The sequence below is a fragment of the Bufo bufo genome, chromosome 8 (assembly GCF_905171765.1).
Source record: "Bufo bufo chromosome 8, aBufBuf1.1, whole genome shotgun sequence".
NCBI lineage: Eukaryota > Metazoa > Chordata > Amphibia > Anura > Bufonidae > Bufo > Bufo bufo.
This window is the reverse complement of record NC_053396.1, coordinates 5,161,757-5,175,186: the sequence shown is the minus strand read 5'-3', so window position 1 is coordinate 5,175,186 and position 13,430 is coordinate 5,161,757. Positions and strand designations below refer to the sequence as shown.

At 47.3% G+C, this 13,430-nt stretch overlaps 1 protein-coding gene across 2 annotated transcripts; it reads right to left on the bottom strand.

Annotated features, from left to right (window-relative positions):
- Positions 1-1,218: 1,218 nt before the first annotated feature.
- Positions 1,219-13,060, bottom strand: POMT1 (protein O-mannosyltransferase 1). Of its 2 annotated transcripts, none has more exons than XM_040405143.1 (21): positions 12,955-13,060; positions 12,588-12,756; positions 9,629-9,809; positions 9,043-9,149; positions 8,689-8,739; positions 8,429-8,575; positions 7,891-8,002; positions 6,086-6,151; positions 5,919-6,012; positions 5,688-5,843; positions 5,092-5,222; positions 4,889-4,984; positions 4,693-4,785; positions 4,511-4,607; positions 4,211-4,303; positions 3,890-4,010; positions 3,713-3,810; positions 3,510-3,623; positions 1,719-1,845; positions 1,461-1,638; positions 1,219-1,390 (listed from the first exon to the last, which is right to left on the bottom strand). In XM_040405143.1, exons 3-21 carry the CDS (start codon positions 9,748-9,750, stop codon positions 1,219-1,221), a joined length of 2,175 nt encoding a protein of 724 aa, XP_040261077.1. In that variant the 5' UTR covers positions 9,751-9,809; positions 12,588-12,756; positions 12,955-13,060. The 2 variants fall into 2 exon arrangements, with proteins under 2 accessions (XP_040261077.1, XP_040261078.1); XM_040405144.1 differs by having other exon boundaries at positions 1,252-1,390; positions 1,461-1,627.
- Between the last annotated feature and the right edge of the window lie 370 nt (positions 13,061-13,430).

Sequence of the window (13,430 nt, the reverse complement as noted above, 5' to 3'; positions counted from 1 at the left end):
CGGCTCTGTTTACTGAACCCACCTTTGTAGCTTAATTATCTTAATTTTGCACTTTATGCTTATGCAAATGAGCGGACCTCCAGCGGCTGTGGAGCATGCTGGGACACCCCCTGACATGGGCTGGGGGTCCGCGGCTGCTGTAGATGACTGAAAGCCACATTGCACAAGTCATCTACACAATTCCTCATCCAGGCTGCTGCCCTTTAATGACAGAAATAGGAGAACAGTGATCCCCGATGGTGGTTGTAGTCCCTATTGTATTGTTACACCTTTATCTGTCCAGCAGATGGCAGCACCTCCTTCAGGAGTAAAATCACGACTGTTATCTACTTGTTACTACGAGGGGATCGGGCCCCGAACTTGGTGTAAACCGCAATAACATCGCTGTCATTAAAAGGAAATTATTGGACAAATGGCATCTGTCGGGTTTACTTCATGCCATTCGGTTCTGGGTGTGTAGACTTCTACAACTTTTTTTTTTTATTATTGCTCCAGTGCATCAAAAGTTTCTAATTTTTCTTACAAGTCTACAGTTTTGTGTATACAGCTCCAATGCGTCTCCATGGCAACATAAACCATGGGTGTAGTCTGTTACCACGGGGACGCACAGTACTGCATTGGAGCTGTATGCACAAAACGGTAGAAGACCGGTGATGCTTTGGAGCAAAGTTAAAAAAAAAAAAAAAGCAGCGGACATGTTTTTAAAGGGAGCCCCTCGGTCAATGTATAATGAAAGGTTCCCCAGTTTTTTAATTCTGCCCATTTTTAAGATCTCTGCAACCTTATTTACTACAACACCCATCCTGCACATCTCCTGCTGGCTGAAGTATGACCGATTTTCAGCCACTGAAAACAAAGCATGCTGTCAGTGAATAGAAATGAAGCTGCAGAACCTTCATTATCCAGTGACTAGTAACTCAGGTATGGCACTTATTGGTATGGTACACTTTGCTAAATACCTTTTATTGTGTGGATGCACAGATTTTATATTCTCGTCCCCCTTGGGGCGCACTCTGCTCACCTCAGCGCCATATCCTGCAGTGAGGACGGTCTGCTCTACGGTTGTGTATCAGACTATGGCGCCCCCTCCTGGTCACCACCACAGAGATGCTCCGACTTCACATGAGACTCTGCATCTTTCTAACCTATAGTTTGCTATCCTCGTAGACCTCCGAGGCGGAGCTCATCCCTCTCATCGGATCCAGTGCAGGTTCGCCGTCACTTTCTAATAAGAATGTCCCAAGTGTCTTTCCACCTTAAACTTCGTAGCTCTTGCGGCGTCAGGGCCGGCTCTCCGTAAGTGAGGGGGAAGAGTTTACTGAAGGTCAGCACGACGCCGGACATCCACACCAGCAGGACGGCAGAGAAGGTGTTCTGTAGAGTCTCAGACCTGGAACAGAGACTGGACAGATGAGTGGAGACCCCAGAAGCAGGTAGGTCGTACAGAGCAGGGCACTCACCTGAGCAGATGCTGCTGGACATGTTCCAGTACTGGAGGCAGCAGCAAGATCTGGAGGGACAGGGCCGGCAGGTAGTGATACAGAAAGAGGGTCTTCTCCATCAGGAAGAAGGGCAGGTAATTCACGGCCCAGCCCCCGAGGCATAACGTCCCAGTGAGCTGTAAGGCCTGCCACGTGCCTGCAGACAATATACAGACATATTATTCCCTATGGTCAGGATGCTGGAACGTCTGGGATTCCACAGACTACGGCTATAACCTTGGGGAAGGTCGTAGATTCTCCGGCGCTGCCGCAGCAGGTAGTACAGGAAGAGGATGGCGTACAATAGGGCACCAGCGTTGGCAGAGTACCAGATGACAGGGTTCCCCAGCAGCTGGATCTGAGCCTGAAAGCACAAGAGCCAAACATGACTGCCATGTTACACCCATGGGGGGGGGCAGCGTGACCCCAAAAACCAAAGCTTTACTGTAATCGGTCTATGGGATCAAAAGCATTTATGACAGTGGCATTTAAGTGGTTAAAAAGCCAAGAGGTCTCTGATCTATCATCATTATGTCATACATTTACTGTTGACCTGTCACCTCTCCTGGTTTCGTAGTTACATGCGTTCCTTTATTATTCCTTCTAGAAGTTATGAATGAATTGCTAGCAGTCTGCAGTAAGGGTACAGAGGGGGGTAACCAGTTGGGGGGGGGGGGGTGGACATGCACAGACTGACTCTATCCAATCAGTGCTGCTGGTGTCACTGGTTACCCCCCTCTGTACCCTTACTGCAGACTGCTAGCAATCCATTCATAACGTCTAGAAGGAATAATAAAGGAACAGCGCAACATACCGACATAGATGCTCCAGAACTGTTATTACATGGGGAAGGGACAAGAGGGGATCAGTCACAGACCCTTTGGATATATCCAGGCGCCAAAGGAAGGACCGTAGGTGGAAAGGTGATCGGCCTATAGTCCAAATCAGGAAGGTCCGAAGTGGACATGGTACAAGATAGAGACAAGGGAGGGGGGAAAAGCCAAATACCTCAGAAGTAATAACCCACTAGAGATTAGTGACCAGTTGTGGGACATCTTTACCAGGTTTCTCTTAAAATCAACAGCAACAGCATTAAAAGCAAAAATACCTTTTTATAAAATAGTTGAGTAGTGAAATGGTTAAGACTTTGTATAATACGATAAAACCTCTCCCTTCACCCAGGAGGGGCAGGGTGGGATAAAGCTCAGGACACCCACCCTGCTTCCTCCTGCGCCCGGGTCGCCTGTAGGATCTCCGGAAATAACGCCAGTCACACGTAGTACATCTGGTTCATTTCCTTTTTAATTGGCGCAGGGTGGGGGGTAAAATGCAGGCTCAACGCGTTTCGGGGTCACTGGGATCCCCTTCATCAGGAGCATAAACAAGTCACATACATTAACAAGTATTTATACGCTGTGAAAAATGCGCCAAAAAGTGGAGGAGGTGACGTCACTTCCGGTCTGCGTTTCAGCGTGGAATGCATTGTGACTGGCGTGACGGAGGGTTAGTTCCGGTTTGCGTTCCAGCATTATAACGTTTTTATCGTATTACACTTTACAAAGTCTTTACCATTTCACTACTCAACTATTTTATAAAAAGGTATTTTTGCTTTTAAGAGAAACCTAGTAACGATATCCCACAACTCGTCCCTAATCTCTAGTGGGTTATTACTTCGCAGGTATTTGGCGCCACATTCAGGCTTTTTTTCCCTCCCTTGTCTCTATCTTTATTACATGGGGAATGCATGTCAGGAGAGGGTTAGAGGTCCTCTTTAACAGCACGGTGTGGTGTCAAGGGATTAATCGGGGACCCGTTCTCTATTTAGGAGCCCTGTTCACTCCTGGTTTTCACTGTCTCAGGTTCCGTATAAGCGGTGAAGGCATGCCAGCGTCCATGTAAGCCACAGACTCCCATGCAGTGAACCTTCACGCGTCTCTTCTAATCCTCTACCAGATATTCATACCTATCCCCGATGAGAATCCCCTACAATCAGTCCCCCTGGTGATAAGGCAATGAGCGACTACTCACCGCAGTCCTAGGATGGAGCCAGTAAGCAATGCTGGTGTCCAGGGTCACCCAGTCCAGCGGGGACGAGCAGTACTTGTGTTCTGGGCTCTCGCTCCTCATAGTCAGCATCTTCCACTGTGGGGACAGGATAGCAGAACATGACCCCATGGCTGGACTGTGCACCCCGAGCTCCTGCAGCCGCTACACCCACCACGACTACCTACCTGCAGCTCCCAGAATCGGGCTATGAAGCTGAGGTTCCTCCCGACGTCCATCTGTGGCGGGGTGTGCAGCTCCTCCTCTCTCTCCGCCTGCTCCTGACCTACAGGAGGTAGAGACATTCAGGACACGGCCTGGCCGGATCACCAGGTACCCCCCCCCCCCCCCCTCCGCACACTTACTTTTGCCGTACCGATGCTCCTCCACGTTCCACACCAGGCTCGGATGAGAACCTTTCGCCACCTTGTCACCCACAACCTCCAGCTGCCGGTAACCCCAGTCCGGTAATTTGGAGCCGCTGAGCTGCGGCAGAGAATGCAAACTTCAACGCAGATTTTACTTACACTTATTTAGGGCTTCTTCCCTTGGAGCCGGTTTACCCACGATTTCCGAAAATCTTCCAATATCAGAACATCAAAGCAAATACCGCCACACGTGAACCAGACCCAACTTACCCCACCCTATTCAGTCCCCGTCCGCACAGGGGGCAATGGCTGACCTACCTTCAGTGCAGCCGAGGTGTTCACATGGACCAGCTTCACCTCAGACACGATCGTCTTCCATGTGTCTCTGTCAGACTCCCGATTTAGGATCTCCTGTGAGGAACAGGCAATGTCACTGTGTCCTAAAAAGTCATCACTTTCAAGATCTCTGCCGTCAGTGAACTGGTCACAGCTGCATGGCTCGTTACAGTGTATCAGAACGAGTGCTGTGCTGCTGAATCCAAATCCATGCATTTAACCATTGGCTGATATGGGACAGCAGCGTCCTCCCCTGTGCTTGGCTCAGAAGCTGACACTCACCACCTTCCATAGCGTCTGTGCTGGCATGGAGATGTTATAGTCAATGTAACAGGAGATTTCTTGGGCATAGGGCGAGAAAGGAGCAGCGACGTCATGCCTGGGGGTGGGGGAAAAAATATGGAGGTCACTGAGGACGCAGCATGCGACCTGTGTACAGATATAACATAAGCGCGGACACATACGTGTTAAGGAAGCGCGCCGTCATTCCATGTACCAGCTGCACGGTGTCGCCGTGTCTCACAGGCCGCGGTGGCGAGCTGACCACCATGTCCTGCCTGGAGAAGTGACCATACAATAGTTTCCTCTTTCGTGGCACCGAGACGTCACACACGGACCCCCCCCCCCCCCCCCCCCCCCCCCCCTTCCCCCAATGTTTACCGCATCGGCTCCTTCACAATCCACCAGTTGTTGACGTCTTTGTAGGGATAGCAGGTGACCTGCTGCTGGTGCGAGCTCCCGCGTCCGCCCTCGTACCTGCCACAAGAGTAAAGACCTGAGGCTGAGCAGAAATCTAGCGAGGCGGCGTGCCCCTTTATGTAGTATTTACACTGAAACCACAACGCCCACCACCTGCCACTTACATGATGGGGTAGGTGTTCTTATGTGAGTGCAGCCAGCAGGGCACCGGTTTACCCAGCGTGTTCCTGAGCGTGATCTGCGAGCCGAATGCCACCTCCAGCGGCTGACCCTGGGTGATCCGAGACAAGCCGCCCTGACCAGCAAGAGGTGGTCAAATGTTAAAGGGATTCACATGTAAAAACTGCAGCAAGAACTCGTGCACACTACAACCTCAGGACAGCAGTCTCTATTCACAGACAGCAAACAGAGGGAGGAACTCAAACCATTAAAGTATATTAAGGCTGCTGATGAATGGGAACATCCCTGTTTACAGTTTGAAGTCTGACAACCTGATCACACTTCTCACAGCTGAGAGTTTGTTACAAGGTAATCCAGTCTGGATAATCGTAGACAAACCGTGCTGATGGTTTGTTACAATGTATCAGTCTGAAGTCCTCAGAAGTCTGTCCAGATACAATTGGAACAAACCCTCAGCTAAAGGATGTGTTAGGTCAGGAAAGCTTTTAAATGTCTCGCTGCCCCCCGTGATGTTGTTGGGGTATTCCCTAGGAGATGAGGCCCCAATGCCCCCTGCAATGTATCATCTAGGAGCAGTTACCTCCAGACTGGACTGGAACGCGCTGCTCATGATGTGGTCGTGAGGTCCGGAACGCGTCAGTATTGACAGGTGAATGTAGAACATCCCTAGGTACAGGAATACGGGGAACAGCAGGAGGGACAGGCCGCGAGCCCCCAAGTGATAAAGTACCAACACCTGCACAGGGAAAGAACAAGCTGAGCGTCCGCCCACCCACAATGCACCAGGGGAGCGGACACGTCATGTACCTACATTAGACAGTTTCCGGTCACCGAGCAGCTGCCAGCTGTGCACCCCAGCAAGTGCAAGGATCAGGAAGTACGAGAAGAGACCAATGTACTTAACTCTGGAAATAAGAGAGGAGAACGTCAGAGCGGAGAAGAACGAGAGAGTATGAAAGATGGGGACGTACTGCTTACCCCACCGCACAGGAGCAGGAGACACCGGTCAGGATCAACCACAACCACCAGCGGGCAGAGAACGGACTGCGGAGGGAAGAGTCAGCATTAGGGGCTAGAACAGCCAGAGTAATGTAATCCCCATTACTACACCTCTGACACCTACAGAGCTGCACTCACTATTCTGCTGGTACAGTCACTGTGTACATACATTACTTATCCTGTACTGATCCTGAGTTACATCCTGTATTATACTCCAGAGCTGCACTCACTATTCTGCTGGTGCAGTCACTGTGTACATACATTACTTATCCTGTACTGATCCTGAGTTACATCCTGTATTATACTCCAGAGCTGCACTCACTATTCTGCTGGTGCAGTCACTGTGTACATACATTACTTATCCTGTACTGATCCTGAGTTACATCCTGTATTATACCCCAGAGCTGCACTCACTATTCTGCTAGTGGAGTCACTGTGTACATACATTACTTATCCTGTACTGATCCTGAGTTACATCCTGTATTATACTCCAGAGCTGCACTCACTATTCTGCTAGTGCAGTCACTGTGTACATACATTATTTATACTGTACTGATCCCGAGTTACATCCTGTATTATACTCCAGAGCTGCACTCACTATTCTGCTGGTGCAGTCACTGTGTACATACATTACTTATCCTGTACTGATCCTGAGTTACATCCTGTAATATTCTCCAGAGCTGCACTCACTATTCTGCTGGTGCAGTCACTGTGTACATACATTACTTATCCTGTACTGATCCTGACTTACATCCTGCATTATACTCCAGAGCTGCACTCACTATTCTGCTGGTGCAGTCACTGTGTACATACATTACTTATCCTGTACTGATCCTGAGTTACATCCTGTATTATACTCCAGAGCTGCACTCACTATTCTGCTAGTGCAGTCACTGTGTACATACATTACTTATCCTGTACTGATTCTGAGTTACATCCTGTATTATACTCCAGAGCTGCACTCACTATTCTCCTGGTGCAGTCACTGTGTACACACATTACTTATCCTGTACTGATCCGGAGTTACATCCTGTATTATACTCCAGAGCTGCACTCACTATTCTGCTAGTGCAGTCACTGTGTACATACATTACTTATCCTGTACTGATCCGGAGTTACATCCTGTATTATACTCCAGAGCTGCACTCACTATTCTGCTGGTACAGTCACTGTGTACATACATTACTTATCCTGTACTGACCCTAAATTACATCCTGTATTATACTCCAGAGCTGCACTCACTATTCTCCTGGTGCAGTCACTGTGTACATACATTACTTATCCTGTACTGATCCTGAGTTACATCCTGTAATATTCTCCAGAGCTGCACTCACTGTTCTACAGGTTGTTAAAGAAACACTACCACAAAAATGTTTATTCTCTGACCTCTTAGAAAGGTACATGGTGTAAGCTGTTGAGAAGGTAATTTTTTACCAGAGAGTTGGTCACATGACACAGCTGAGGATCAGAAGGGAGGTTATAACTCACAAATACTGTCACCAGTAAGAAAATTGCCTTCACTGCCGTTTACATCATGTACCTTTCTAACAGGCCAAAGAATACATCTTTTGTGGGAGTGCTTCTTTAATGGAAACTGAAAGAGTTTGTGGCTAGACAACCCTATAACAGCTTAGCGGCTCTTCATCATGCAGAACAGTGAGTGCAGCTCTTGAGTATAATGCACAAAATGCAACAGAAAATGAATGTATGCAGCACACGATCACCATGTCACATCTGCTGGCGCCGATCACCCCCTGTGCTTTCCGCTTTGTCGTGTACCTCACCTGGTTTGCTGATGCCTGTGAAACTTGAGGTAGGACAGGACGGCCAGAAAAATGAAAAATATGAGGATGGACTCCAGAAGAATCAGACGGGACTGAGTGACCAGAGCGTTTTCTAGAGGAGGGACAGTATAAGACGAGCGGTGATGAACCAGCAACACATAAAACCCCTAACGAAATTAGTAATTAACTTTACAAATAGTCAACTGATTAAAAAAAAAAAAAAAAAAAATCAGCTGAACTGTGCACACAGCTCCTGTGTGGGGCTCTGGGTCTCCATGGTAACCGACTACAATCAAAGCCCTGTGTAGTCTGACCCTGCGCTCACTCTTCTCCCATATGCATGAGGAACACATGACCAGGGGCTGTACATGAGAGCTGTATACACAGAACGGTACAAGGCATCTGCACAGCTGCTTCAGTATTTAGTTTACACACAATGGAGCGATACAGACCGGTTGCAGAAGTATTCATACCCGGCAATATCTGAGTGAACCCCCAATGGGAGGCCGAGAACAATAGGTGAGAAAGTAAAACTTACCAAAGAGCACGAGGAGGGCGGCGGACACTCCGGCCCGGGTGGAGTACCCCAGCTCAACCACTATCTGATAGGCAAGCGGGACGCAGAGTCCTCCGGACAGAGCGGGCAGCAGGCGCAGAGACCACACGGGGACGTTACCGCTGTATTCTTCAGGGGAGAGAAGTCACATCATGGACAGTCAGTACAATGATAAGCATTATAGTGGTGAACTGGCGGGGGACCCCCTTATTACCTTCATATGTCCTAACAGACAAACCTACCTGCCCCAATCCTGTTCCACATGAAATTACCATCAAATCCCCCAAGGTATCCTGCAAGAAAGAAAAACCACTGCAGACTGGAAAGTGGAGATCCCAGACCATCGGAGTTCCGTATTACAGGGGGGCTCCGCCGGCGGATCTCCCTACTGACCAGACCTGGGATTACATGTCTCCTGCTGGATCACTGGGATTCTCAGATTATTGGAATTTTACTGAACATAAAAAGGATTGTTATACGAGGCCATCATTACAGTAGGAAGGAGCGTCCTGCCCCGAAGAGCTTACAGTCTAGAGGTCTGAAAGGCGCAATCTGATTGGCTGCTGTGGGTCTTGCTACTCGAGGGATCTACTTACCTCCGAGAGCTAACAACATGTGTCCTAACGGAGGTCCGCTGTCATCCAAGAAGAAGATTCGCTTCATGTACAGCGAGATGAACTGACCGTAATAAACCTCATCAAACCTGCGGGGGAGAAACAGCGCAACGTTAAAGGGGCGCCCCACCCGACAAACCATAAGCTTCGCCACAATCAGGAGTTCTGCCACTTACTAACTCACTGCGCCACTTTTTTTGGCGTAAAAAAGTTGCAAACCTCATACAAATTTTTAAAAACCCCTTGCAACAAACTTTGTCTCAAGTGGAGTTTCTGCGTTGCCGCCTCCACTTTGTGGAAAAAGGGTAAGCGGAAAGGGCGGGGCCAGAGAGACCACCATATTTATCTTCAGTGCGCCAATTTTCAGGATCAATGTACAGCAGCTCAGAGCAGAGAATCTGTACAGACCTAGTAATTCTCACAGCTGAGGATTTGTTACAGTTGTATTCAGTCTAGATTCGGTTTGGCTATAGTTGGAGGACCCCCATAAGCTGCTCCATTACACTGATTCAATGTCATGTGTGATGCCGCCCCCCGTGCACTCTAAAAGGGTAAAGTAAAAACATACACCACTGCTGGCGGATGGCAGAGATTCCACATCCGGCTGAGAAGCCCCATCAGAGTCAAAGCCACAACAATCAGGTTAATGTCCAAGGTGACGACAAACGGAGATTTCTTCGAATCAGTCATCGCAGAAAACCAACCGCAGCAGCAAAGTACAACATGGAAGACGAGGCTGGAGTCACATCCTACAGGAAGAGGACACAAAATACATGAAACTGTGGGAAGAAATCCTAATGAGCAACTACCCCACACACAGTGACACTAGAGAGCTGCACTCACTATTCTGCTGGTGCAGTCACTGTGTACATACATTACTTATCCTGTACTGATCCTGAGTTACATCCTGTATTATACTCCAGAGCTGCACTCACTATTCTGCTGGTGGAGTCACTGTGTACATACATTACTTATCCTGTACTGATCCTGAGTTACATCCTGCATTATACTCCAGAGCTGCACTCACTATTCTGCTGGTGCAGTCACTGTGTACATACATTACTTATCCTGTACTGATCCTGAGTTACATCCTGCATTATACTCCAGAGCTGCACTCACTATTCTGCTGGTGCAGTCACTGTGTACATACATTACTTATCCTGTACTGATCCTGAGTTACATCCTGTATTATACTCCAGAGCTGCACTCACTATTCTGCTGGTGCAGTCACTGTGTACATACATTACTTATCCTGTACTGTTCCTGGGTTACATCCTGTATTATACTCCAGAGCTGCACTCACTATTCTGCTGGTGCAGTCACTGTGTACATACATTACTTATCCTGTACTGATCCTGAGTTACATCCTGTATTATACTCCAGAGCTGCACTCACTATTCTGCTGGTGTAGTCACTGTGTACATACATTACTTATCCTGTACTGTTCCTGGGTTACATCCTGTATTATACTCCAGAGCTGCACTCACTATTCTGCTGGTGCAGTCACTGTGTACATACATTACTTATCCTGTACTGATCCTGAGTTACATCCTGTATTATACTCCAGAGCTGCACTCACTATTCTGCTGGTGCAGTCACCGTGTACATACATTACTTATCCTGTACTGATCCTGAGTTACATCCTGTATTATACTCCAGAGCTGCACTCACTATTCTGCTGGTGCAGTCACTGTGTACATACATTACTTATCCTGTACTGATCCTGAGTCACATCCTGTATTATACTCCAGAGCTGCACTCACTATTCTGCTGGTGCAGTCACTGTGTACATACATTACTTATCCTGTACTGATCCTGAGTTACATCCTGTATTATACTCCAGAGCTGCACTCACTATTCTGCTGGTGCAGTCACTGTGTACATACATTACTTATCCTGTACTGATCCTGAGTTACATCCTGTATTATACTCCAGAGCTGCACTCACTATTCTGCTGGTGGAGTCACTGTGTACATACATTACTTATCCTGTACTGATCCTGAGTTACATCCTGCATTATACTCCAGAGCTGCACTCACTATTCTGCTGGTGCAGTCACTGTGTACATACATTACTTATCCTGTACTGATCCTGAGTTACATCCTGTATTATACTCCAGAGCTGCACTCACTATTCTGCTGGTGCAGTCACTGTGTACATACATTACTTATCCTGTACTGATCCTGAGTTACATCCTGCATTATACTCCAGAGCTGCACTCACTATTCTGCTGGTGCAGTCACTGTGTACATACATTACTTATCCTGTACTGATCCTGAGTTACATCCTGTATTATACTCCAGAGCTGCACTCACTATTCTGCTGGTGCAGTCACTGTGTACATACATTACTTATCCTGTACTGTTCCTGAGTTACATCCTGTATTATACTCCAGAGCTGCACTCACTATTCTGCTGGTGCAGTCACTGTGTACATACATTACTTATCCTGTACTGATCCTGAGTTACATCCTGTATTATACTCCAGAGCTGCACTCACTATTCTGCTGGTGCAGTCACCGTGTACATACATTACTTATCCTGTACTGATCCTGAGTTACATCCTGTATTATACTCCAGAGCTGCACTCACTATTCTGCTGGTGCAGTCACAGTGTACATACATTACTTATCCTGTACTGATCCTGAGTTACATCCTGTATTATACTCCAGAGCTGCACTCACTATTCTGCTGGTGCAGTCACAGTGTATATACATTACTTATCCTGTACTGATCCTGAGTTACATCCTGTATTATACTCCAGAGCTGCACTCACTATTCTGCTGGTGCGGTCACTGTGTACATACATTACTTATCCTGTACTGATCCTGAGTGTCATCCTGTATTATACTCCAGAGCTGCACTCACTGTTCTGCTCGGTACATCCATTACTTATCCTGTACTGATCCTGAGTTACATCCTGTATTATACTCCAGAGCTGCACTCACTATTCTGCGGGTGCAGTCACTGTGTACATACATTACTTATCCTGTACTCATCCTGAGTTACATCCTGTATTATACTCCAGAGCTGCACTCACTATTCTGCTGGTGCAGTCACTGTGTACATACATTACTTATCCTGTACTGATCCTGAGTTACATCCTGTATTATACTCCAGAGCTGCACTCACTATTCTGCTGGTGCAGTCACTGTGTACATACATTACTTATCCTGTACTGATCCTGAGTTACATCCTGTATTATACCCCAGAGCTGCACTCACTATTCTGCTGGTGCAGTCACTGTGTACATACATTACTGATCCTGTACTGGTCCTGAGTTATATCCTGTATTATACTCCAGAGCTGCACTCACTATTCTGCTGGTGCAGTCACTGTGTACATACATTACTTATCCTGTACTGATCCTGAGTTACATCCTGTATTATACTCCAGAGCTGCACTCACTATTCTGCTGGTGCAGTCACTGTGTACATACATTACTTATCCTGTACTGATCCTGAGTCACATCCTGTATTATACCCCAGAGCTGCACTCACTGTTCTGCTCGGTACATCCATTACTTACCCTGTACCGGACACCTTCATGGGAATAACGGCTGGTCTCGGGGCTCCGCTATGACAGCCGCTGTTGCTTTCTTGCAGTTCTGTAAATATCTAATACGTTGCATCACAATTCCTTATCATTTTCAAGATCTCTGCTTGCTGTCAGTGAATGCGAACACAATACACTTTACCTAGAATGATACAATTGTAAAACCTTCCGCTGAGAAAAGCATGAGGTCAGGCTCTGAATATAAACAATAACATTTCTATTCACTAACTGCAAGTAGAGCTCTTGAAAATAGCGATGAAATTAAACACAAATCCCATTGTAAACTTAATCTCATGCGCTTCCTATGGCACAAAGACTAACGGCTCGCAGACGGACATACCGTTTATGAGTGTGGACAGTGACCACGTACAGAGCGGCTGAACAAGCGCCGTTATTACTCTCTCACATTCTGGGCGGTGTTCTGACAGCGATTCGTTACGTCTGATAGAAACGGGTATCGACTGATAGAGCCTGCGTACATCATACGTAAAGGGACGTACAGACGCATTACAGAGTGCATTCGTACACTCAGCCACAAGAGGGCGCACAGACAAACAGCGCTATAAGCTATAAGCATGACCATGAGAAGCAGCCATATTGAAAACTGGAGGGTTGTCGCTAATATTACTAATTATTATTATTATTATTTTCCATTCACTGTCAGGAGTGGCTTCCCCCATCTGAACCTGACTGGTGTAACAGTCGCCCACAACAACCAGATTCACGCAGACCTTTTTGGTAAATGAAATGCCAGCTTGTTGCTATGGGCAACTGCTCCACTTCCCTCCTCCACCAGTTTTACTACATTTCCCCATA

Excerpts from the sequence above, each read along its gene's own strand:
- POMT1 (XM_040405143.1), bottom strand. The coding sequence starts at position 9,750 with ATGACTGATTCGAAGAAATCTCCGTTTGTCGTCACCTTGGACATTAAC. Across the intron at positions 6,013-6,085 it reads TCCTGCTCCTGTGCGGTGGG|AGTTAAGTACATTGGTCTCT; the intron begins GTAAGCAGTACG and ends TCTTATTTCCAG. Across the intron at positions 1,391-1,460 it reads GTCCAGCAGCATCTGCTCAG|GTCTGAGACTCTACAGAACA; the intron begins GTGAGTGCCCTG and ends TCTCTGTTCCAG.